Here is a 27,107-nt window from a genome sequence, read left to right on the forward strand (position 1 = left end):
AAGAAACAGTTAAATGTATTTTATAAGATCATAAATGTTATTTTAACATTAATAATAACAAGTTCCTACCTAGAACATCATACAAATAATCACAGCCTATGGGAAAATGCTGGAAGTGTTACAACTGTCCCTGGTCTCCCCTACTCTCCACCTCCTCCACCAAACCAGACTTTCTGGAAGGAAGAATTCCCAGTTCTCAGGGAAAGTTTTAATGGAAAGGGCTGTGTATGTTGTCAAATCTGACAAATCAATTTTCTTTTAGGAGCAGGGCAAAAAATAAATGAATGAAAGGAAACAGATGAACATGAGTTTATGCCAGAGATTTATGTAAGTTCATGTCAGAGGAAGACTTATATTGTATTATTTCCAAAGAATTAAAAGTGAAATTAAATTATTTAACATAAAAATGCTTTTAGAGTGTACTTTTTTTTCATTCTTTCAAAATGATCAAAATGCAGGAAAGAAAGAAACTCAAATTTCAAACTTTAAAAAAATAAGGGTCAAAGAAGAGTTTTAACTTTCTAACAATGCATCCTGGGACGTCTGCAAATATGGTAATCATGTTCCCTTAGAAACTTAATTTTAGTGAGTTCAACTAATATTTATAAGTTCTAAAGTGTTGTGAAAAGACTTTCAAGTGAGTTTAATGTGTTGAAGACAAATATGGGAACCATGTATCAAAGTTTGAGAGATCTAGCAACAACAACCACTGAGTACCTGATGCTTAAACAAAACGTGTTACTACCACTCCCGCTCTCCCCTACTCTCACTGAAGTAAACGATCTCAATACTTGTTCCACCACTGATGTTGGAGAGGAACCTTCTGGCACGTGTCCAGATAGAAAGGTGAGGCATGTGTTGCCTCAGGGTGCAGAATTCCAGAGCATTCAGCATTTGGATTCAAATACAATGGTGTGGCACTGTAAAGGCATTAAAGACAGCATGAAAGAACAAAGACATTTAGATGAAGTTTACTATGTGAAGTTTCATTTCTGTTTTTGTCCAGCTGAAACACCAGAGCTAATGAGCAGCTTGTAAACAAACACCACATAATCTAATGAAATATTAATGGATGATCATGATGACTGTGCTACACGAAAAAGATGAATTCAATCTGAGATTAATTGTAATCAGACTTTGGTAAAAGCAGGTTTAAAATCAGTAAATCAAGATTTTAAATTAAGCAGGGCTCTGTTGCACAATTAAAAACTAATCTTGGTTCAGTAAATCCAAGTTTAGTGAACCAAAATAAATGAGTGATGAATATGGAGATCCTTGCCTACCTGAATAAAATAAATAAATGTGTCTGCTTGCTTGATAAAATATTGAATGTTAGCTGGCCTAGTTAGCCTGCTCATGATGGATCGGCAACAAATCTCTAATCCTCCTTTAAGTGAAAAAACTTTTTGGATGAATTATCGACTGTGTGAAAGAAAGAAGAGACGCACCATCTAAAACTCAGCTGGGTCCAGTCTGTCCCCTAACTTTCTTTGATGAATGTGATTATTTTTCTCAATCCACTATAAGTTAATTATGCTGAAGTGCAGCCTAAGTTTAAACTTAACACTGAATCATATTTTAAATTGGGGTTTAAAGTATTGGTGCAACAGAATTAAGGAATAGTTCACCCAAAAATGAAAATTCAGGCATATCTACTCTCGCTCATGCCAATTGAAGGTCGGGTTTAGTTTTATAGTTGACAAAACACTGCTGGAATATCACTGGAAAACAGCGCTGCAGAATCACCCAGACAATTTAAATGAACGGTAACCAGTTTTCAAACACAAAAGAATAATGGAAAGAAAACATAAAATGCATCCATACTGCTCGTCTTGTGTAATTCAAGTCATCTAAGGCCCCAACAAGCCAAGTTGACTTGAAAGACATAATTTACACCATGTTTTTATCCTGAATCTTCACTGTTGATCTTTAGCTTGGAGCCACATTCATATACACACTGCCTGAACTGTGTGTGTGTGGTGTGACGGTGTGTGTGTGTGTGTGTGTGTGTGTGTGTGTGTGTGTGTGTGTGTGCGCAAGTGAACAGCATGTCGGGGTTTTAGGAGACTTGGATTCCACCAGACAAGTAGTATGGAGGCATTTTATGTTTTGTTGTTGTTTTTTCCATTTGAAAACTGGTCACCATTCACTTCCATTGTTTGGGAGATTCAGCAGCACTGATTTCCTGTGACACTCCAGCAGTGTTTTGTGGCCTAAAAAAAAAACCTGACCGTCAATCAGCATGAGGGTGAATAGATAATGACTGAACTTTCATTTTTGGGTGTACTATTTCTTTAAACTTGATCTAGGTTTAGAGTAAGAAGTGTTAAAGGGAGGTTTAAATTTAATCTTTCTTCATCTTAATATAGTTGAGGTAGTTTGGTGCAACAGGATTTATAGCTGAACCATGATTTAATCGGATTTAAAAATGAGCCCTTGTTGGTACAATCCAGCCAATGACTTAGTAAGCCTGATACTTGGGAGCTCGTGTTGCTTTACACCCTGTGCGCGAGGCACTTAGTTGAAATGATGTCACGGTTACTGCAAATGACCAAATAAGGACATTGACACACGGAGGTGAGATTTGTTCTGCTCACTTTTCAGACTGAATGAGAGGAAAGATACAGAGTGTGCTGCTCTGTTAGAGCTTTCCCAAAGTGTCGGTGTGTGCCCTCGACCTGCCTGCTGTCTGTGTGTGTGTTCGCCTGTGTGTGTGTGTGTATGTGTGTGTGTGTGTGTGTGTGTGTGTGTGTGTGTGTGTGTGTGTGTGTGAGCTGCTGCAGTTTGTCGAGGAAAGAGAAAAGAGGAAGCAGTTCCGCCCTGAGGAGCTCGTGCAGGCCGCGGAGATCTGAGACAAAAAACAACAAGCGATACAAAGACACAAGACAAGGGTTTTTCTTTTTCTTTTTTTTTTTTTTGCGGATGGACAGTTGGACTCCGGCGGGACTTTTCGTCTTCAGGTGTGTCTCCGCTGAACGGCCTGGTTGTTGGTCGCAGAAAATGAGCTCCGTGTCAGAAGTTTCAGTCTGAAGCTGCACCCATACAATCCTCCATGCTGGTGTCTCCTGCTCGCAGTAACGTTACCAGGCGGATTTATTTCGAGGACTTCTCTTCTACTTCGGATTGTGCTGAGGCTCGGGTCGGAGGGTCTCTGATTCAGGTCCTGGAAAGTTTTATTTTGGTCCGCACGTATCCCAGTTCAGAAGCAGTATGAGTGGAGAAGAGGAGAGATTCAAACTGGTGGTAGTGGGAGGAGGAGGTGTGGGGAAGAGCGCCCTGACCATTCAGTTCATCCAGGTACGGATCACTACACCTGGACCTGTCCTATACCTCTGTTATACTCTCACAGCTTATAGGTCAGACTATAACAGGCCTACATACTATAATCTGTTGTATAGATAATCGATTATCACCATAATAACGTATAACATTACATAATGACTTTGTTATTGGTTAATAAATCAGTAATTCTCTATAGATCAGCCACTGGCATACATGACCAGGTTCTGAAAAATCTCTTTGGCTTGTGAGTCATTAATAGTCAAGTCATGAATCATCAATAAAATGTACCAAGTTTCTCTCTTTACCATTAACCATAGTTGTTAGCAGGCTTGCAGTTTGTAAGCACTTTCTTTAATCAATAGCTGGTAAAGTTAACAATCAATTAACTGATTACTCAAAGAAACAAACATTTAGCTTACAAAACATCAAGACAACACCAAATGTTTTTCTCCGCAATCAAAGCTTAATTTCCACAACTACGTCTTGCGCATTCTCTGACAGCATTATGAAATATATAAAGACATTAAGGTCTACATAATAAACACATTAGAGCTGCAACAAATAGTTGATTACCATGTCAATAATCGATTAATTGGTTTGAGTCATTTTTCAGAAAAAAAGTAAAAATTCTCTGATTTCAGCCCCTGTTTCTTTACTCCTCTCTGAGAGTAAACTGAAAATTTTTGAATATTTTCCTTATTTATGGACATCATGGTTTGGCTTTCGGAAACACTGATTGACATTTTTCACCATTTTCTGACATTTTAAAACAAACAATTATGATTTGATTGAATGAGAAAATAATCGACTGATTAATCAGCTATGAAAATTATTGTTAGTTGCAGCTCTAAAACACGGGTATATCACATAACATGCAGGGCACAGGAAAAAAAATAATCTCTGTTATATTTCAGATATTTATTCGAGAGTAAATTGCTAAAATTTTACTTGATTGATCGCATTCTTAACTGACAAATCGATCATCGATTTATGGTTATCGTCCCTTGTTGCTACATCTTAATGTAAGTTAGAATATTATGTAAGTAACCAGGTTGTCTTCCAGTTTTTTCCAGGAGGTCAGTGGTCAAACAAACCAGATAGATACATCGGTCAGCCAATTTTATTGGCCCGATATATAGTGCCTAATGCTGCGTTTCAGATACCATCGGAGATCGGAATTTCCCAGTTGAGATTTCCAACTTCCGAACTCAAAGCCTATCATGTGTACAACGCCAAAAGTAAACATCAATGGGTGCTGCCATTGTTGTGTGACATCAGATGGTGACTTCTTCATGAGTTCGCAGTGTAGAAACTCCGACTTCGGGTGGTGTTGCATTGTATTTTTTGCTAGTAGGATGTTGGAAAGTTTCGAGTGGTCTGGAACTCAGCATCAGTCACGCTCCTTCCGGTGGCCCATCATGGGACCTAAAAAATGCTCTGTCATGGAAGAAATATGAACTGTAGTCAATGAAGAGGGGCAAATTATTTTTGACCCTGTTTGAAATGTGCCACAAATTACACATGTGATGTTTGTCAATTTGAAAGCTAATTTTTCAAGTCAAGACAGCTGCTGTTTGACATTGTCCAGCGATGATTATTGGCTGGAGCTGAAGTGCCTCAAAACAATACATGAAATATGAAAGCAAGACAAGTCAAAGCATCAGATTTGTAAATAGGCTTGGGTGTTATAACAGGTTGGTTCCACCTGCGTGATTATGTTTACTTACTCAGATTTTGTTGATTTGGTCCTCTTTCTTTGCTCTGTGCTTCTACCATAGAAAAAATTAGTTTAGTTAAATAGTTTCTCATGTGTCTGTCTTCATGATTGCAAGTCTGAAAAGTGACCAGATTCTAATTTACTTTACCTTCTGTGTCTGCCCATTCGATCTGCTCTGTGCTAATTGATGCAGCATCCATCAAAAATAGAGTCAGCGCATATCTGAAGCGGAGCAGAGCAGAGAGCCACTTCTGAGACGCTCCGAGGAGCTGCCGGGTTTGTGTAGAACGGCCACGATCAGCTTTGGCTGCTGCGGTCGTAACACAACGCAGCAGTGCCTGCTGGAATTTAGCTGTAAATAATTTTAACAGTATGATTCTCAATACCTTCCTAAATTCGAACGCTCCTCTTAACAAACTGATAGGGAGATGTCGTACTGTAGTGTGCAGCTTTCACCACCAGGGCTCAGTCTCTGCATAGTGGGATTAACTATTAAAAAAGAATATAGATGCTTCTTTTTTGGAATTAGTTTGGGTTCAAGTCCAATGATAAAGGTGAGCTAACAAGCACTGCAGACTACTGACTGGACAGAGTAGTGTTTCTTCCTGAGTTTGTAACTTTAGTCAGCATGAGAGGGTGAGTGACAGACTAATTACTGTGACAGAGAGTGATGGTGAATGGATGTTGAGTGTGTCAGTTATTGAAAGCTGTGAAGCTGACCTCCTGTGTGTGAGCGTGTTGTTTCCCAGCTGTGGGAATAGCGTCGATATGACGATCAGCTTTGAGGCAGTACTACAGTACAGTGGAGTACAGTCAGTTGAGCCGCTTTACACAACTACCGCTGTAATACCGTATACCTTGGTGTAATGTCTGGAGGGTATGAAGGCATGATAAAATAGACACCACCCAAGCCTAGTTTTAAAGACAATAAAACACATTCAGAGTTCCATCTGGGATCTGTAGTAAACAGCCAGATATTTCTTGTCACTGTATTAAACATTGTCAACTGTTCAGAGTAGAAACTGTGCCCTCAGGAGTATCTTGCCATTAACACTGAGTGTGTCCCACAGTCCTACTTTGTGTCAGACTACGACCCAACCATCGAAGACTCCTACACCAAGATCTGCACTGTGGACGGAAAGGAGACCCGGCTGGACAGTAAGGCTCCGTCACACTGGACATGAATCCATACTTGACACTGTTTGTGGGAGTGATTGCAGGGTGTGTGAAAGGCTTTGTTTGAAAGCAGAGGGTGTGTTGCACCGTGATGTGATATGACACAGTCAGGCAGCATGTTTGCTTTCTGGATGTTTCATTCCCTTGTTAGGACTTGTACTTGGCCAGTGTTGCTGCACGGAGCCAGGCTGTAGTGTGTTGGGTCACACTGCTGTTTCACCACACAGTAATAAGTGAATCATCAGATGCAGACAGATTGAATCTGCTCAGTTTCTGTTAATACCACTCTGTCTGGTTGCTCTTTATATGTTTACAAGTTGGTTTACAACACTGTAAACTACTGCACGTTTGACTCTAAGTATAGAATCTTGTGTTTTTTTCCATACCATACCCTTCATAAACATTACTGTAGACCAAATGATACATTTTGGTGAAATGTAAGCTTCTTGGATGAACAGAAGCAGTAGGAGGTCATTATCTCCAAAACCACATAGATTTGATTTTCCTGTTAGGAGCACTTATGTATGTCTTGGAGGGATGTGCACAGATGTTGCAGTATGTGAGGTCAGGTAGGTTGCGTAAAGGGTGGGACCAGCATTCACTCATGTCTACTCACTGGTTCTGTCAGAGTCCTCGACAGGAACATTGGCTTCCTCAGGCTCGGTCTGTGCCTCTCATGTACACTACGCTCAAAAGTTTTAGAACATCCCAATTTTTCCATTTTTTTTATTGAGTTCAAGTCCAATGAATAGCTTGAAATGGTACAAAGGTTAGTGGTGAACTGCCAGAGGTGAAAAAAAATGGTAAGGCTACCCAAAACTGAAAAATAATGTACATTTCAGAGTTATACAAAAAGGCCTTTTTCAGGAAACAAGAAATGGGTTAACAACTGAAAGGTGTTCTGCAGCAATGGGGGTTGATCAAGCCTTGAAAATTGGTGCTACCAATTCCTACAGGTGTCCCAACTTTTTTTGATTCCTTACAACCCCCTCTGTCTGCATAAAAGTAGTGCTGGAACACACTGTGGTACCATACCCATTATTTGAACAGTATTGTACGGCAGAAAGTAGTGTGTTGCTATAAAATTGGCGAGAAAAAGGCAAAAATGTAGGTCTTTCCTACAGAGAAATAGCGAAGAAAGTCAAGGTGTCAGTCAGTACAGTTTCCTTCACCATCAAAAGGCACTCAGAAACGGGGGGAAACTCTGACAGGAAGAGGTCTGGCAGACCCAAAGCCACAACAGAATCACAAGACAAGTTTCTGAGAGTCAACAGCTTGTGTGATAGGCGGCTCACAGGACAACAGCTTCAAGCACAGCTTAATAGTGGTCGTAGTAAACAAGTCTCAGTTTCAACTGTGAAGAGAACACTTTGAGTTGCAGGTTTGACAGGTTGAGTTGCAGCAAGAAAGCCATTGTTAAGGCATCAGAATAAGAAAAAGAGGCTTGTCTGGGCCATGAAACACTGCCAATGGACTACTGAAGACTGGAAGAAGGTGTTATGGACTGATGAATCAAAATTTGAAATCTCCAGTTCATCACACAGGATTTTTGTACGCTGTCGAGTAGGCGAAAGGATGGTTCCTCAGTGTGTGACATCAACTGTCGAATATGGAGGAGGAAGCGTGATGGTCTGGGGCTGTTTTGCTGGATCCAGGGTCGGTGACTTGTACAGAGTGAGAGGCACCCTGAACCAAAACAGCTACCACAGCATTCTGGTATGCGCCTAGTTGGTCAGGGGTTCATCCTACAGCAAGATAGTGCCCCAAAACATAAGTCCAAGCTATATCAGAACTACCTTAGGAAAAAAGAAAAAGATGGTAAGCTTGAAAACATGGAGTGGCCAACACAGTCTCCAGACTTAAACCCCATTGAGCTGGTTTGGGATGAACTGGACAGAAGAGTGAAAGCAAAGGAACCTACAAATGCCACACTTTTGTGGGAACTTCTGCAACAGTTGGGAAGAACTTTCTGAAGAATATTTGATTTCCATTGTAGAAGAAATGCCATGAGTGTGTTCAGCTGTTATATCTGCCAAAGGTGGCTAATTTGATGAGTCAAAAGTTTAGAAAGCATTTTGGTTTAGAAATTGATTCCATGATTTCTTTTTTAACTTCAATTGTTTATTTGTTCTATGCTTTCATTTCAGAGTACATTGAGACACTAAACTGTATAATTCTCAATAAAAAGCTGGAAAAATTAGGGTGTTCTAAAACTTTTGACCGGTAGTGTACCTTTTATGTTTGAGTCACACAGCTACACTTTCGTTTTTCTGAATGTTAAATCCAAGGGGGCAGTATTTCAAAACTTTTAATCCAGATAAGAATTATCCGGATAGGATTAAATCTCAAATTTGAGCATTTCAAAACAAAGAGAAGTGATCCTGATCCTACAAAATTACAGATACAGATTTGGTCATCCAAAGTTATTTTCAGGTTTTTCAAAAGATAGCTTTGATGCTAAAAATCAGGATTATCCTGATCCCACTGGAAAGGTGGATTCACCCTTGATTCAACATGGGTGTAGAGATATGTAGGGCTCATGGGATGTATTTTATCATTATTTTATTAATTTCTTGCATATTAAAGTAATACAGATTGTGCCAAAATAATATCCATTCTAAATGAAACAATTAACCAATAAACCAATATTTTTATTAGAACACAAAAAACTCCAAGCTGTTATTATGTAAAAATGGGTTGGTGCAAAAACAAAAAAAATAACATTTTTTCCTAAAAGTGCAATTTGCAACATAATTCTCACCTGCATCATGCTTCATAACAGACTGACTGACCACTAACAACACTGCAGCCGTGGCCAGAAGCATAATGTTTTCAAGTTGTCTGTTTAATTCTCATGGTATCTCAGGGAACACCTTGAGGGAATTTCTTCAAATTTGGTACAAATGTTGACTTGGACTGAAAGATGAAGTCATTAGACTTTGGAGGTCAAAGGTCACTGTGACAGATATCTGCCAGGCAACAGATGGTGAAGCACCTACTGCAATGACACCACAACTGTCAGATGCAACCAGTGGGGGTTTGCAAAGTTCCACCAACATTAACATGACCCCCACATCCATTGTCCCAAGCCGAAATATGATTTTGAACTGTTGGAGTTGTTAATGACTTGTGGCCCCCATTGGCCTCTTAGTAAGTGTCATATAAAACAAAGCAATAAAAAAATAGAACTGTGGTGACATTGTATATCTAAAAGCTCAAAGGTCATCTTCACTTTGACATCATAATGTTCAGCTGTCTATCAGTCCTCTGTCGTCTCTAAGTGAAGACAGCATGTTTCTACCTGGAATCAAACCTGTCAATACAGTGACAACTCCCATTTTGCACAGTTTGGACACAATACACATAAAACCTTTTATTAAATTCCCTCTTCTTGTAAAGCAGAGTCATTGATGATTCTGGAAATATGTGTAGATTAGTCGTTTAATACCTGATAACGCCTACTGATAGTCTGGGGATTTCTAAATTAAAGATGAAGAGGCAAAATATGTGTTTTTGATTTTTGGGTGAACTGCCCCTTTAAAGGTTGGTCGCGGCAGTCTTTTTGAATAGAGTATTTGTGTGTGTTTGTGTGTTTTTCAGTCCTGGATACAGCAGGTCAGGAGGAGTTTGGAGCGATGAGGGAGCAGTACATGCGCTCAGGAGAAGGCTTCTTACTGGTGTTTGCACTCAACGACCGCGGCAGGTAATGGAAAGTGTGTGTGTGTGTGCGTGTGTGTGTGTGTGTGTGTGTGTGTGTGTGTGTGTGTGTGTGTGTGTGTGTGTGTGTGTGTTGTCTTTGAGTTACAGGTAAGTGTGTCTAAATAGTGCCTCCGAGGTGGACAAAGTATACTCAAGGGTTTGTCAGTATGACAGTGTAATGCTGTCACCCACAGTGTCTTGTTTGTTTTCCTGCTAAAGAGGAAGTGTGGTGAGCTGTGGCTGCTGGTGACACTGTCATGAGGACTCACCGTCCAGCTGTTAATTAGGGTGGACTAAACATCCTGGGTGTCTTTACACTTACAATCTAATGCATCCTATGTCTATTCTATGATATACAATATATAAAAAGATATACACATTTTCTCTATTGTAACACCGCAAATTCTCAAAAGTACAAACATGATCATCTTTATAGACATACACATTAAAATTCACAAACCGCATACATAATGATAAAACACTAGGAACCATTTTACTGCTTAATGAGTATTTTAACACTACAAGTGGCAAAATACTAGTATGGCCAATTTGACCTTTGACTTCCAAACTCTATTAAAAATGAATAACACCAAAGTATACATTTTGTCAAACTAGGTCTCATGCAAGAACATTTTTGTTTCCTTGTCTTAAATTTCTCTCACTTTTTATGCGTGTAAATGATCCACCTCTGCGTATTTGAGTGCACATGCATGAGATTTGTACATTAGTATAACTACTGCCCAAATAATACCATATATGGCTGCACTTCCTGCCCATATGTCAGGAAGTGTTCATTCATGAAAATGGCATCAAAGAGAAAAAAAAGAGGAACTTTACGAGTTCAGAGTTTTGACGCCCTGCTTTCAGATCTGTCATTTTAACAGCGTCTGCAGTGGAATTAAAAGAGCTGTTAAAACTGAAAAAGTGAGTGCTGTTGATACCATGTTAGGAGGGTTGGACTATCACTGAAATAAAGAGGAAACATTTTATAATTATATTATCATTTGAAATGCAGTCAGTCATGATAATTTATTTTTCAAACTCAAAATGTCTTCAGACTGAGGAAATATACAGTCATTAGTGAAAAACTTCACTTTGGATGACAGCAGGCCGACTGCACATGACTCTACAACAGGTCTACATCACTCGGAAATCGTGTTTGTATCTGAAAGAAAATTCAAAATATGAGAAAATTGGTAAATATGACAAGTTTTTCTGAATCACTCTTACACACCACTTAAGAACCAATCTCTTCATATGAGTGGTTCTTGCATGAGGACCATCGATTTATATATATTTCAATATGCATGCCATCATGTGCAATAAACCATAATGATTGCATATATTCACTGCAGTATTTTTCTGTAGGATAATAACCATCAGTGATCTGATTCAAATTTTAGATTAATCTAGAATCACTCAAAGCAAGTGACAGTTAAATGTATTTTATAAGATTCTAAACATGTTATTTTAACATTAATAATAATAATAATAATAAATTTCCATCTAGAATCATCACAGTAAATAATCATAGCCTATGGGAAAAGGCTGTAAAAGAGTACAAAAATAAAACAAAAAAAAGTTGGAAACATTGACGTTTGTAAAAAGTAAAAGGGTACTTTATTTCAAAATTTGAGAGCTTTAACACAAAAATTCAGTGATTAATGGGTGGTGTAGTCTGACTCACCAGATGCACACTGCTGGTGTAAGTCCTGCCATTGGTCACTTGCTTCAAGCAGCATTGCGACGTCCGCTATCTATGTCTTCAAAGTCGCGGGGAAACAAGAATAGCCTCCTAGTTGCAACCTACACAGACAATAGCAAATTAGCGCCTGAGACGGTAATGTTATGAGCTCACCTCCCGACGTGCAAATGTTCCACCACAACAAGATCTCCCTTGACACTATTTTGCAGCAGCACCGTCGCTGCCTCCTGAGCGTAGCCCCACCCAAGATGTTTGTGATTGGTTTAAAGATATGCAAACAAGGCAGGGCATTTTTTTCCCCTAAAGCAGAATGTGCAGACTTGGAGGGAGGCCTGGCTATGCAAGACAATAGGCGCAGAGACAAAAAGTGTTACAACCTTCCCATGTCTCCCCTATTTTGTTTTTAAATGAGTCCAATTAATGAGTCAAATATCAAATATCACAATAGTTTTGACCAAATACCTCTACCAGTATTGCAACAATATAATGGGGATGACTTTTGCTGCTTTCACAAAATATTAACACAATGAGATTTTCAATAAATAATCATCAGAAAGGTGGATATCGTGACAAAGTGAGTAATAGAACAGCAAGAATAGTCTGCTACATTCAGAAAATGACTTCACTTTACTGTAATGAAGTCAAACAGTTGCTGAGGTGTTGATTGTGTCAGCTCCTGTTCTGCTCTGTTTGAAGTTTTTGTGGTTTGTAGCGGAGCTAAATGTACACCAGTAGATGTGGGCTCTATTAACACGCTCTGTCAGATATTAGATAAGGACCCTGTGCTTTTTATAACAACTAACTTTGACCAACTATTTGAATCATATGTAAATGTGTTCAGTTGCTCCTTTGTTTAAAGCCACTATAAGGGGTATGTCTCAGTTTAATAATGTTGCCTCTTTATGACCTGCATAAGGTAACAAGACCATTCACGAGAACATATGTAGTTTTCTTAATGCCTGCCACTGGGTTGGACATCAGATGAATACTGTTGCTTCATTTATTCAAACTTAAATTTTAAACATACTTATTTAAACTCACACATAAAATTTGTCGCTGTATTTTTGATTGGTCAGCAGCGTTCAGGCATTTAAAAATTCAATATATTTAATCTGTGATGCTTGTGACATCTCTGTCATCACAGCATGAAGCTCAAAATATAGCTAAGCAAAATTCTGCTGCTCTAGGAAGGCTGCCGTAGCTGTTGCCTGTTAACACTGATCATCATCATCTTTGAAAACATCTTTTCTGGAATGGAAAAAAAGGGATGAGAGGAGCTGATTTCATTGGTTATTTCTGTGTCTTTCTCCTGTATGTATTATGTTACTTCCTGTAAATCAGTGTTCATATGATTATCTGCTTGTTGATTCTGTGAATGCTAATTCTGTCCCTCCGTGCTCCCAACAGCTACCACGAGGTCCAGAAATTCCACACCCAGATCCTGAGAGTCAAGGATCGAGACGATTTCCCCATGGTGCTGGTCGGTAACAAGGCTGACCTGGAATCACAAAGAGTGGTGAGTAACGCCCTCATGCTCCAAAATCCTCCCAAACGCCCGACTTGGCCTTTGACAACACATTGTCCACAATTTCGTATCCTCTACTGGCTATTTTTGCCTTTATGCTATCAGTCTTAGCTAGTGGCTAGCCTACATCACTATCAGATCAAATAGTGACTTCTCATTTTCTGACAGAATATAGGGTAAATGGTTGTTTCAGAGACTTTCACAATAAAATCCTGCTGGCTGATTGAGCTTCATATTACTGTATTAGCTAATATAAACGTTAAAAATAATGCAAAGTCACTTTTATTTCTGATTTCTCTTTGAAAAAAAAAATTATTATATAATATATGTTATATTATGGTGTTCGCCTGCTGCTTGCTGGCAATTATTACGTTTTTACCCATGCCTACACCCAAGAATTTATATAAATATATTTTTTACCCGTTACACAACATTTTTGCAGGTCACCTGTCAGGAACCCGTGCTGATTGTTGCTTTCTCAAGAGTCACTCATCCTGACACTGACTGTATAGGAATACCATAAATGTCAATGTGAATGTGTTCTCTTATTTAAATGACCAGTGTGTCGGATTTAGAGATGCTAGACTTTTTAAACTTACAATATTAGCATGAAGAAAAAAAACACAATACCTCTTTTAATACCATGATCAGGAGAAAAAAGAAAATTCGTGTTAACATGTCCTGGTACAAAAACTGAACACTGTCTAGTTTTGCTGCACGCCAAATGTCAGGCAGGACAATTAAGATTGAACTGAACTTCATTTTATCATAGCTTCAATACTTTGAATACTATAGTTAACAGATATTGTATTGTTTTAAACATGCTGTACTGACGTATCAGTACATTTGACAACCAAGTAGGATTTAGTTGCATCTAGCATTGAGCTCACAGATTGCAAATGCCTCCACCTCACCTCACCCTCCCCTTCCAAGCATGGAGAGGAACCTATGGTGGCAAAATCTAGAGCCAGTGTTTAGTTTGTCCGTTGTCCTCTGTGGAAGAGGACCATTTGCAGATATAAAGGGCTCATTCTCAGGTAACAGAATGTTATATTCCACTTCTGTCATGTTCTGACAATAATACCTTCTAAATCTGACACACTGGGCTTTTAAAAGCAATTTTTTTCCATTATTGAAGAGAGAGAGAGTGTGAAGCGAGCACGGCTGTACAGGAAGAACAGGGTGAGGTGACAGTGGAAGGTGGCTGGGTTGTCACGTGGTTTCATTTGTCTGCAGATCTCCAGGGAGGATGCTCAGGCCTTCGCCAGAGAGAACAGGATCCACTACATGGAGGCTTCAGCCAAGAACCGCTATAACGTGGATGAGGCCTTCTTGGAGCTGGTGCAGATTATCAGGTATAGTCCCTAATCATTTGACTTCATTTTACTTTACCACGGGTTTAGTCTAAATCCAGGTCTACTTTTCTATTTTTATTTGATTTTCCTGCGCTGTGTCTTTTTCTGTGTGACTTCAGATTCCTCTGAATGTCTTCCTCTTTCCTAAGCAGAGATTCAGACTGAAAAAATGAAATATAAATACGACCTATCAACTAGAAAGACCAGTTGAAGTAACAGATAATGTGTTGCTGCACAGAAGTTTGTGCATGTTAACAGGAACATGTAACAGGATTAAGTAATCTGGATACAAAAAAGTAACTGTTCCATTACAGTTATAGATAACAATGATGTAATGAGATTGCAGTTACATTCAGTAAAAATGGGGATTATTAGTAAGATTATAATTTTAAAATAAAGAACATTTTCTACCTACTACATATTTTGTCTTTAAATCAATCAATTAATCAATCAATAAATTGTGCACAACAAAGGAAGGAACATGTGGACAGACTAATAAACCTAACAACAAACATAAAACACTTACAGCTGCAATGACTAATCTATTATTTATCAACTATTAAATGAATCTGCATCTAGTTTTATAATCAGTCTATAATTTTCTGGTTTCTTTACTCCTCTCTGACAGTAAACAGAATATGTTTGAGTCATGGACAAAACAAGACATTTGAGGACGTCGTCTTGAGCTTTGATCAACATTTTTCACCATTTTCAACATTTTATGGACCAAACAACTAATCAGTCAATAAAAACACTATTTTAGGCTAAACAATTTCACCATATTTTATATTCAGGTAATCCAAAAATAATGTAAAGTAATCAAGTAGCAATACTTTAATAATGTGATACTTGGATTAGCTTACTGACTACATTTTTTAAGAGATAATTAGTAACTGTATCTGAATACATTTTTAAAGTAATCTATCCAACCCTGCAGCAGTCAGTGAGGGACGAGCAGAGGCCTCAGTATAGATCCAGGAACCCCAGAGTAGGGAACAAATCAAAAGCTTGACCTGCGACATTTTGTTAAACTCCTGCTATGCAAAGGGCTGTAATTTACAACCAGGAATCTTCCTGAACAGCTTTCTCTTCAAACATTTTTTAAACTCACATGAATCAGTATTTGTGATGACAACAGTGATCGAAAAGACAAACTTTACAATGATTGATTCCTCTGTTCTGCATCCACAGAAGGTTCCAGGAGATGGAGAGTCCTCCTCTTCCAGCTCATCACACAGGGAAACAGAAGAGCGGTGGCTGCCCCTGTGTCCTCCTCTAAGTACTGTTACTATGGACACCAAAGTCCCGTCCCTCTACAGCTTGTCCAAAAAGGACTGTGTATGTGTGTGCGTGTGTGTGTGTGTGAGAGAGAGAGAGAGAGAGAGAGAGAGAGAGAGAGAAGGTGCATCATTTTCTATCCAAATGGTTTCATTTGCACTTTTGCCAAAAGCAACTTTTAAAGCTAAAACTTTTTAAATTAGTGTTTGTAATGTTAAATTTTGATGAGAGGATCTAAAGGGAGAGGTGTCAGCAGCAGGAGAGTCACTGCTGACTGATTCCACCGTGCACAGATGCAATGCGTTGCAGCCACCACCTCAGTCACGGACATTCTAGACAATGCTTGTGATTCCACAAGCCGCACGTCCCAGAAACTATTTTTACCAGAAGCTGTGTCAAGCTGCACAGAGCAGATCGAGGATAGATCATTTTAAATTTTCAAAATAAAATGCATGTGCAGAGTCCTGATCATAAAAACAGACAAAACATGAACTATTTAGCTGCACTGCCTGTGTGCCCATGGTAGAAGCACAAGAATCAGGGAAAAATAACCAAATCAACAAAATCTGAGCAAGTCAACAAAATCAAGTGCGCAAAATGCTCTGTTCCTGAAAAACTCCTGCTGGGTCATAAAGCCATGTGGAGGACGAATCAAAACTTCAACGCAGATGTGACGTGCCAGGTGGAATCAAGTAATAAAGCTGCAGACCAAATCTGGCATTCTGGCGATTAGCCTAGGGTTGTAATTACATTTTATTTCTCTAATTCATCAGCACTTTCTTGATACCACCACTCCCTCTCTTTATTCGCTGTTAAGCTCACTCGACCACCGCTGCACTCTTTCTTTCTCTCTCTCTCAAACAAAAGGACACAAACCAAAGGAAGCTTCTTGGTGTCGCTACTTTTGCAGCATAAACTGCAGCCAGACCCACATGTAGAGGCTGGGTACACAAAACAAACCAAGTGAGGGCACAGCTGGGAGAGTATCATCGTTCGCTTCATGAACTCCACCTGAAGAAGCCCCTGGTTCCACAGATATTTCAGGCTGACTATGGAGCAGTCTGATGACTGGCTCACAGCCACCGCAGTGTGGCATCGGGTGGAATCTCTCCAAAAGTTGACTGTGTTGACTCTTCACCGCAGGGACTGTTTTTTTTTTCTGGCATCCCCTGCAGGCCCCGTCCCCTCTACCTAAATGCACCACCTCCATTCAAATGAATGAAAGGGATGATGTTTTTTCCACAACACCTGATTCCATCTGAAAGGTGGAGAGGCCTTAGTTTAGTGGAGAAACGGGAGGTCTGTACTCTTGCCGGTGTAGAAAGGACACCGTTCCCTGCAGGTACAGACGTCAACAGTGACATCAGCAGCTAAGGTTGTCAGAAGAATCAATTCAATACTTTTTCAGTACTACATCATTAAAAAAAAAATACTAACATTCAATAGTATTGAAAGTACCAAAGGTTTAAAAAAGAAAAGATCTAAGTGCTCATTCAAATTTTAGTCTTTATTGTCCTGCCTGAACTTTGTCCTGCAGCAAAACTCAATAGTGTTCAGTGACTTTCTGCACCAGCACTTCATGTAGGTTGTTAATTTTAAGAAAGGAAAAAAAAGTTTTTGTGCACCTAGGGCTTTTTTTTCTTTTTGCCGTGGTACCAAAGTTTAAAATTCTGGTGTTGTGACAAACCTAGCAGCACACAGCTCAGCTGACTGTCTTCTCACATGAATAGTTTATTTCTAATACTATGTCTCAGTGTACTATGTAACATCTCAACTTGCTCATGATATGTGGCACACTGTGTAGTCATGTTCCATGCCTCCCTGCAGGGGGCAGCAGAGTCTTAAGGAGACGAGGGAAGAGTTTGTCTTTTGTAGCCACCTCCCCATGATGACACCAAATATTGAAAACATCCATGAGTACCAGATGTCTGATCAGATTCTGTATGGTCCAGATGCAGAACTTCTGGTCCTAATTCAAAATGTTCTCTAAAAGGTTACATGAACTTGTGCCTGGCAGTGCAGTATTCATGACAGCACAACTTGTTTCTGTTTGCACATTTCAACATTTGACCAGTGGGCAAAATGTTGAGTTGACACACACTCTGGATGTTCAGTGTTTCGGTGATAGGTGGACTCCTTTCTGGTACTAATGTGTTTTTTTTTTTTTTTCATTCTTTAAGTTTTCACATCAACGACCTCTGTAGGTAAAATGTATAATAATTTTAATTTTTTCGCCGAAATGAACAATAGTGACCACAAACACAACAGAGTTGGGATGAACTGTTAGCAGGTAACAGTTCATTCCTGACTTTAAGTAGCAGCAGTTTAACAAAATAATCCCAACTCAAGGTTCACTTTCTAGCTGTCTCTAGAGCTTTCCATTCTTATTGTCTTCATCATCAGATGAAAGGACTCGGTCATGGAGATGGTTCACTTGTCATTATGCGACTTAAAGCTGGGGTAGGCAGTTTATTTTTGGCATCACTGGGCAAAAGTTCCATAATAACCTCTCAGTAATTAAACAGGGCTGTGAGAAAACTAGACATCTGCTCCAAATCTTCTGTTTTCAGGCTTTAGAGAAACTAGCCCGTGATGGACTTGGCCAATCGCAGGTCAGTAAGATAGTTGATTGTGGAGTCTCACTCCCAAAATGTCAGTATTTGATGACCTGGGAACAGAGTCCTGCATGGCTCCTGCTTTGCAAACCAGCACCCACCCACACCTGCAGATCTCAGCATCAGAACCAACCGGCTACCTGCAATTATCTCAAAGTCAGATCTCTTCATGCTGATATAAGGTCTGGTTTTGTTTTTCAGTTCACAAAACGCTGCAGGAGTTTGAAGTGAATGGCGACTAGTTTTTAAACAGAAAAAAAACAACAACCCAACCCTCAGCTGGCATGACTGAATTTTCATTTTTAGGCAAACTATCCCTTTAATCACATACTACTACCTGTTATAATGTGACTGAAGTTTCTTACTTAGGTCACATGTAGACAACTAAACCATCTCCACGACAACTGAACAAGCTTTATTCACTAATTAAAGGCTGTGATATGGGGTGGAACGTTCTGGAAAAAGCCAATAAGTAGACCTCAAGTTCAAATTGTTTTGTTTTGCAGTCAGTCGTGAAGGTGTGTAATATTCTAATATCGTCCTACATATCACATTGGAGGTAGTGGCCCAGTCTCCTCTGCACAGCTTTGATCCAAAAAACTGTGTTTGTGTTTTTCTGTCACTACTCTGTCATACTTTGGCCTCTGGACTGCAGTGCAACTCTATGTACATGTGCCTTCCACAAATGTGCAGTAGCCAAACCAGCCAGTAGAGAGCACTATTGCAGCAACAGCGACGAGCAGCCAGCAACTGTCAGCAGCCTCCCACAGACTGGCAGGGCCAACTGTTTTGGTTGGAGCACACATCCAGGCCGTAGATGCCTTATTAGTCCTGGAAAAGGTGTCTGTGGTGAGGCAGGTGTGTCCCCTCTGCCCTGCTGTGTGTCCTGTCATTGGTAACGAGACAATCAGAAACCACAGACGTGAGTCTTAACTCGCGTCTTCAAGCACCTTCTTCACTGTTTTATTAACTCAAGATGATGCACACCAAGAAAAAGGCTTTATCACCTTCACTTAAATAATAAAAAGAAAAAATCTCTCACTGTACTTTTTACATTGATCACTTTTATACGTGATGATATTTCCATTTTATTACAAATTAAAACATTTACTCAAACATTTGTTTCTGTTGTGTCATGTATTACTCTTCAAACTGATGCTGTTTATTCAGTGGTGGCCTGTGATTAAGTACATTTATGCAAATACTTGTACTTAAATACAGTTTTGAGGTACCTGTACTTTACTCCCAATTTCTGATACCTATATTTATACCTGTATTCTGCTACAATCTGTAAACTAATATTTTAACTTTTTACTCCACTACACTACAGCATTAATTAGTTATTAGTTATGTTAGTTAATCAAACAATTAATCGATTTTTGAAAATAATAGCTAATTGTAAAGTAATCCTCCCAACCCTGATTGCTTCGAATACAGAGAAAGGAACTGATTACAGCTGGACTGACCTGTTAGTGTGTCAGCTGTGGGTTAATGAAGCACTACTTTATTTTGAAAAATCTATCATATAGAGCACAATATCAACCAAAAGAAATAAAAGCTAGGTTTCATCACAGTGTCTCTCTGAAAGACAGGGATGCAAGATGAGGTAATAACTCTTTCGAGGTTGTATTCCAGTGAAACAAATTGTACATTTGGTTGAATTACTTTGCGGTTAATAAAACTGTGAGCATTTTGCATCAGGAGTTACGGTTCTTGTCAAGTTGCATGATGATGTTCTTATTTGATGCCATTATATGATGTCTTTAAATCAAGTAAAGGGTATTTCACAGACACATCTTCACTGAGTTAAACAGGCAAAACAAAGAAGACAGCATGACGTGTTGTTTGTTTGTATATTTAACATATTCGGTGTTTTCAGGTTTCATTGCATGTACTCAGTTGTAGTACTCGAAGTGCAGTTTGAACTTTAAGAGATCACTCAGTGTTTTGCAGATCTGCAGACAACTTAGGATGAAGCACCTACTGCAATGGCATCACATCTGCCAGATGCAACCAGCAGATTTACAAAGTTTTCTCAGCTTCCTTAAAGGCACATTGAACAGTGTAATGGTATAACCAACGCTCCTGGGCTGTTATCTATTTAGAATATTTTGTTACTTATTCAGAGCATTTTATTATTTGTTTAGAACATTTTATTTATTTAGAACATTTTCTTATTTATATAGAACATTTTCTTATTTATTTAATATATTTTATTATTTGGGTCTTTTTTTTAATTTATTTAGAACATTTTTTATGTAGAACATTTTGTTATTTTTTAGAACATTTCATTATTTTTTTTAAGAATATTGTATTATTTATTTATTTATTTATTTTAAACTTATTTAGAACATTTTGTTGCTTATTTAGAACATTTTTATGTAGAACATTTTGGTATTGTTTGAAGCATTTCATTATTTAGAAAATATTTTATTATTTTAAACATTTTCTTATTTATTTAGAACATTTTGTTGTTTATGTAAAACATTTTTATGTAAAACATTTTGTAATTATTTACATAATTATCTTATTTATTTAGAACATTTTGTTGTTTATGTAGAAAATGTTCTTATTTATTCAGAACAGCTTTTTTATTTATGACATTTTATTGTTATTGTTGACATTTTGTTATTTATTTAGAACATTTTCTTATTTATTTAGTACACATGATATTCAGAACATTTTGTTGTTTCATTTTATTGATTAAGATTTTTTATTTAGAACATTTTGTTATTTATTTAAAACATTTTGTCACTTGTCTAGAACATTTTGTACAACATGCACATATTCTCTTACTCTCAACTAGACAAAACAAGCAAACAAGATGAGTGTGCAGTGAGCAGACAGTGAGACAGGCAGGCAGACAGACAGGTTTGTGGAGGTTCCTCCTCCCAGGTGGTATGCTGTCCAACAGGTTTGTGATGTGACATTTCTCACGGAAAACAGCTCAACACTTTGTGTCCTGGCAGTTTGAACAGAAAACTCAGCATAAAGACGTTTTGTTTGAAGTGATATTTTTGCCTTAACGTTTCTGAACTTCTAGAAGAATAAGTGGTGTTTTTCTCTTGGAAAGCTTTGACAGAGCAAACTGCAACAGTAAGGCGGCAACAGAGTTGGACAGGTGAGTGTCAGAGCCTCATCCTCTACATACTCACTCCTCAGGCCACAAGTGTTAGATTCATTTCCACAGAATCCTCCTGTGTGTTTTTCCCTCGTAGTTCCTTTTTGCTTCAATGGCATCCTTGTCAGTGTTGTGGATTACTGTCCTGTCCCTGCAGCTGGTGGCCCACTGCTCTGTCATCTACAGACACACTCCAGGTACTGTAAACCACACCTCTTCTCACACAGCTGGTCAGTTCATACAAGGCTACCTGTCTGTGTTCATATGTAGTTTGAGCTGATGGCAGCAGAGTGAACAGACTGGCTGGGATGATTGTTTCCTGTTACTCTAAAAATGTACTAATTACCTGTTAAAAATACTAACATAATCCAAGTACCATAATATTAAATAACTTAATTAGTTTCCAGAACTTTTTGACTACCTCAATATAAAATATGATGAAATTGTTAAGCCCATTATAGTCTTTTTAGGGCTGTAACAAATTATCATTTTCATCATTGATTAATCTGTCAATTATTTTCTCAATTAATCGATTAGTTGTTTGGTCCAAGATGACGTCCTCAAATGTCTTGACCTTTTATGGACGGTCAACAGATTAATCAATAATGAAAGTAATTGTTACAGGAAAGACAAGATTGTGAAAGAATTAATTAATTGATTAATTGTTTTGAGTTAATTTTTTTTATTTAAAAAAATGTCCAAACTCTCTAGTAATCAAATTACATTGCTTTTTAATATTCTGATACTTGGATTATGTTACTGACTACATTTTTAATGGGTAATTAGTAACTATCAGAATACATTTTTAAAGCCACAGTCTGTTCACCCTGCTGCCATCCGACAGGAGATACAGAATTATCTGCCACAGAAAATTCAAATTTTTTATAAACTGAACTGGTTATTGGACCTTTGCACAAAAAAAAAAAAATCTATTTCATTTACATGTAAAGTATGATAGTTTGTATCATATTTGATACATCAATAATACATTAAATATTTTAGAAACAATAAGTATTGTTCATTGATTTAGGAATATTTTTCAGTTGGTTTGGTCCTTTTTTTTCAAACAAGAACCTTTTGTATTTAGTCGGCAAAAACAGCTGGTCAGTGTAAACTGAACTGGTCAATATAACATACAGTTATGATAGTGATTAAAAGTGAAAGAGATTATAATGAGAGCATGTTGCATATGTAAAAAATGTTTATAAATATGTACATTTCCACTCTAAATTCATCCTAAGATGACATTTCAATCTTAAATTAGTTTGCTTCCAAGTGTATTTATGATTGTGACGAAGTAATGCAGACTGCATCATTGAATTCATTAGAATAATGATCGAGACAATCACAAATAAATGATCTTATTTAGCGGCTGAATCATATTTGATGCAAACATTTTCAGCACGATTTTAAAATAAAATAATGTCCAAAATATTAAGTAATTAAAGGTTGTTTCAATAAGGTATTGAAATATCAGTAATAATAACTGATAATTACTGATAATAATAAGTGTTATTCTAACAGTAACTTTTCCAAAATTATCAAAGATTTCATTGCCAAAAAACGTGACTTGCTATTTGAAGGCAGCCATGTTGGATTTTGCTGCTGCCTGCAGTGCACTGATAATCCACGAGTTGGCAAGACACGTCTCAGATTGATACAACCATGCTATCAGTAAAGTATTGATCATATTGATGTTGCAGAGGTCTCAGAAACTCTGTATGAGACCCACAGTATTGCTTCAGAATATTCCTGTATTGGATCACAGTGTATGGGAGTTGCATTGTTCTCTGTGGGCTGTGTTGTGCAGGAGATCCAGTGCTGGTGGACGGCCAGTCGGCGAGCTCCTTCCTGTCCCGCTCGCTGCTCTATAACAGCTGGGACTTTGAGCTGGTGGTCTATGGTAATCTGGAGAGAGAGTGTTTGGAGGAGCAGTGCAGCTATGAGGAGGCAAGAGAGGTGTTCGAGGACGACACTCAGACGGTATGAGCTGTCTCTCTACTGTACACTCATCTGGGTGTAGGATTCGACATCCAGACAGGGAGAAACCTGATTTGGGTGGAGGTTTACATCACCCAAACATTTCGTGAGATAGTTGTGACAGTGACGTTCTGAAAGGAACCAAAAATCATTAAAAGGACAGTTCACCCTGAAACAAAAAAAGTTTCATGTAGAAACTATTTTCTTTCTACTGAACTACACCCACCTGAGGAAGACATCATGAATGTCTTCATCCCACCCTGTCATGAGCATGAGCTTCTCATCCATGAGTAGATGCACAATTCCTTCTGCACAGTGAAATAGTTTTAAGTTTGTTGCACAGAGCCATCCGTCCTTAGAAACTGTTTGGAAAAGGGCAGGCACTTTGAAAAAACTCTTGGCAGGTGACTGGATGAACCATCTATTACATCTAACATGGGCTAACTTCAACCAATCAGATGAAACTCCTGCCAAGGTTGCCAAAGAGAAGAGCAAAAACATCTTTTCCATGGAAAAAATATATAAATCAACTTTACATATGGGTGTCATTTCATTTTAAAAAAGATAAACAGAATAAATACATTAATCGAGTTTGGAGGTCAAAGGTCAAAATGAGTACTTATGGTCATTCTAGTAGTTATGGAATTCTGCCACTTCTAGTATTAAAGTATTAAACAGTGGCTTAAATGAAATATTCTTTCCCATTTTAATGTAACTGCTTCATTAAATCTTCTTTTGTTTCCAATTTTAGGAACTGTTTTGGAAAGACTATGTCAACAGTCAAGGTAAGACTTTAAAAGATGAATGTCATCATTATCATATCGAATCTTAAAGTACAGAGATTGTATCTCAAAATAATGAAAATGTTTCTGAACATAATGACTTTACATCTAAGGAGAATGACTTAATATCTTAAAATAATGACTTAGAATGTAAGTAATTGTGATAAAGTTTCTAATTTTTATGTACATACATACATATATGGTCAATATTTTAAAATTGTTTTGATATTCCAAGACATTATTTCAACAAAGATCTTTTTTTCATCATATTGGCAGAAATGTGCTTCCATAGATATAGATGTTTGGAGATGAGTGTTTAACGTGGATCTATCAGTGTGTTTCTCACTGTTAACAGACTCCAGCCTGCAGTGTAGTTCATACACTTCAAACCAGAGAATTATAGACAAACATGAGGCTTTGTGATCAAATAAAGTTTTTATGTCACATCGACACTTCTGTCCATATTTGCACACACTCTCTCTCTGCAGCAATCATGCTTTGTTTTAATCAGCTGACGATGTGAGCGCTGTTATCTCTCTCAGGAGTGAACAACGCGATGTTCACGTTCATCGATGAACATGTTCAATGAACGCCGCTCTTTAAGCATGTTCAAGCACAACACTGCTGGTCAAAGTTCATTCCTGACTACAGAAAATTCAATTCATTCGTGGACAGGAACATGAGGACATAAGCTAATTAGACAAACAGAAGACCATAATGAGCGATGTCATCACTGTTGTGATAAGTGACCAACTAATCTGACTGATCTGAGATCTGTTTAATGTTTGTCTGTGAAGCATACACACCCAGAGTGGATGTGTCGGGGCTGGTGGCAGGGATCATGGCGATCCTCGTGTCTGCGGTGATTGCAACTGTGCTGGGAATCTACTGCTACAAATCCAGGGCCAAAGGTGGACGGAGGTCAGCCCAGTAAGTTTACTGTGACGCCTCAGCTCATACCATGACATCTTAACACTGCTGGCCATGACAGCTGGTTTGGATGTTCAAATGATGAGATCTAACTGCTTTAGTGACCCTCCGACCTTTTGCCCAGCACCACCACCAAAGTCTCACAACTCTTTTAAAAACAAATCATGAAATGTCATGTCATTCTCTGAAGAAATTCATAGTCTCTAAATCTTAATCTTATACACAAGAGGCTGACACACAGGGGCGTGTCCAGGCTTTTTTGACTGGGGTGGCACAAGCCTGTTGAGAAAATGTATGGACTGGAAAGTACAGATCTTTTTGAAACATCTACTGAAGTGCATTAGCACTTTGCTTGGTGAAGTCTTTTCAGTTGGTTTTCTGAATGCTGTCCTGTGTGCTGATCCAGGGCTCCGGTGAGGATGGCAGCAGATGGGCGTCCAGCCCCAGAGTCTGTGCCCCTGGCTGGGATCATCGCCCCGGGTCTTCCTAGCTATAACGAGGTTCTGGCCCGCACTGGGCAGCACGATGCCCCACCACCTCCGTATTCAGGGTAGGTGGATGCACTGGTATGCACATGTATCATGCACATGGACCCAGACCCAGAGTCTGTAGTGGTTCAAGATCCGGCCCAATACCTGTAAAAAGAAAGATACAGGTGTGGTTTATTTCCGTTAAACAGAAGCACCTGAATATTTGCCTACACCATCACCACCATACACATGTATGTAAGAAAAGATACAAAACATAAAATAGATACAACTGAAATACTATAAACAGAGTAAAAAATGGCCTGTGCTGAGGGCAAAAACATACAAAATATAAAATATATAAAATTTAATTAGCCTCCTTTTTTCATGTTGCATCTGAGAGGAGTTCCTTCTTTTGCATTCCATCCGAACACAGCAGCAGCTGATCTCACAGTACGCTGCAGCCCTGTCTTTTTCAGCGCTCTTTCTAGGAACAGAAACGCAGCCTGTAGGAACCTCATGTTCCATGCTGCTGTGTGCATACAAGAAACCTCACAAAGATCTCTCCTCTCTTTGACCACAGGGGGGCGCCATCAGAGAGCGCTGGTCCAGAAGACAACGAATGAGTGGTCTGGCAGAGCATCTCTCATCATTATGGTTGATAAGGCACTGGTGGTTTGAGTGGACTTTGAAATATTGCATGTTTTTTGATATACTGTATTTATGAGTGAAGTTTGGACACAGTCCTGGAATGGACACTACTGATCTGCATGTTGGCTGCCCAGTAGTTTTTCCCCAACTGATGTGATGCTTTAGCGTGGGTAGGGTGGGAATCATTTTGCAGTGGCACTGTACAGCCAACTGTGTTGTGTGTGTAAATCAGTTCATAGAGAATATTGGTTCTTTTAGAAACACAGACATGTTTTATATAATAAAACACATAACAATTACATGTCTCCAGTCATTTTATCCATCAGTTATGTCTTGTAAAGCCAGTACACTTAGAAATAAGGGTTCGAAAAGGGTTCTAAATGAAAGGATGATGTTCTACTCAGAAATATTTATTCTTAAAAATGCTTTTATTGTGAAGAAAGGATTCACCAAGATCTTTGTAAAAATAAGGAAAACCTAACCTGATTTTAGCAGCAGTTTGTTCCACAGAGCTATCTGGGAAGTCGTCCTTGCAAACTGTTTGGAAAAGGGCAGGCACTTTCAAAAAACACTTGGCAGATGTTTGGATGAACCATCCGTCTATCACATCTAACATGGGCTAACTTCAAAGAAAATCTGCACATAAAAAATACTCTTAGGAATACCATAGTCATATTTGATTCAAGAAAAGGTAGCATGGCTAATAGATGTCTCGCTGTCGTCACACCTAAAGCTGTGACCATAGCTGCAAGTAGTCCCTCCTCGAATGTTGATTGGCTGCACCAGATAACTTGAAGCCTGGCAAGATGGATTCTTGCGTGATC

The 27,107-nt window shown here is 38.6% G+C and overlaps 2 protein-coding genes across 2 annotated transcripts; both read left to right on the top strand.

The window, feature by feature from the left end:
* The first annotated feature begins 2,757 nt into the window (after nucleotides 1-2,757).
* rras (RAS related) lies at nucleotides 2,758-16,059 on the top strand. Its single transcript, XM_084743877.1, has 6 exons — nucleotides 2,758-3,297; nucleotides 6,070-6,157; nucleotides 9,776-9,878; nucleotides 12,987-13,095; nucleotides 14,341-14,459; nucleotides 15,651-16,059. The coding sequence occupies exons 1-6, from the start codon at nucleotides 3,211-3,213 to the stop codon at nucleotides 15,736-15,738; spliced, it is 594 nt and encodes a 197-aa protein (XP_084600003.1). The 5' UTR covers nucleotides 2,758-3,210; the 3' UTR covers nucleotides 15,739-16,059.
* A 5,162-nt stretch (nucleotides 16,060-21,221) lies between these two features.
* prrg2 (proline rich Gla (G-carboxyglutamic acid) 2) lies at nucleotides 21,222-26,582 on the top strand. The gene is made up of 7 exons (XM_084744183.1): nucleotides 21,222-21,473; nucleotides 21,571-21,670; nucleotides 23,284-23,456; nucleotides 24,205-24,238; nucleotides 25,033-25,165; nucleotides 25,572-25,715; nucleotides 26,216-26,582. Exons 2-7 carry the CDS (start codon nucleotides 21,586-21,588, stop codon nucleotides 26,256-26,258), a joined length of 612 nt encoding a protein of 203 aa, XP_084600309.1. The 5' UTR covers nucleotides 21,222-21,473; nucleotides 21,571-21,585; the 3' UTR covers nucleotides 26,259-26,582.
* Nucleotides 26,583-27,107: the final 525 nt, after the last annotated feature.

Source organism: Lutjanus erythropterus, chromosome 19 (assembly GCF_056507025.1).
Source record: "Lutjanus erythropterus isolate fLutEry1 chromosome 19, fLutEry1.hap2, whole genome shotgun sequence".
NCBI classification, from domain to species: domain Eukaryota; kingdom Metazoa; phylum Chordata; class Actinopteri; order Lutjaniformes; family Lutjanidae; genus Lutjanus; species Lutjanus erythropterus.

Coding starts and splice junctions, on each gene's coding strand:
- rras (XM_084743877.1), top strand. CDS start 3,211: ATGAGTGGAGAAGAGGAGAGATTCAAACTGGTGGTAGTGGGAGGAGGA. Junction 9,879..12,986: donor GCACTCAACGACCGCGGCAG/GTAATGGAAAGT, acceptor TGCTCCCAACAG/CTACCACGAGGTCCAGAAAT. Junction 14,460..15,650: donor GAGCTGGTGCAGATTATCAG/GTATAGTCCCTA, acceptor CTGCATCCACAG/AAGGTTCCAGGAGATGGAGA.
- prrg2 (XM_084744183.1), top strand. CDS start 21,586: ATGGCATCCTTGTCAGTGTTGTGGATTACTGTCCTGTCCCTGCAGCTG. Junction 21,671..23,283: donor CATCTACAGACACACTCCAG/GTACTGTAAACC, acceptor TGTGTTGTGCAG/GAGATCCAGTGCTGGTGGAC. Junction 23,457..24,204: donor TCGAGGACGACACTCAGACG/GTATGAGCTGTC, acceptor TTCCAATTTTAG/GAACTGTTTTGGAAAGACTA.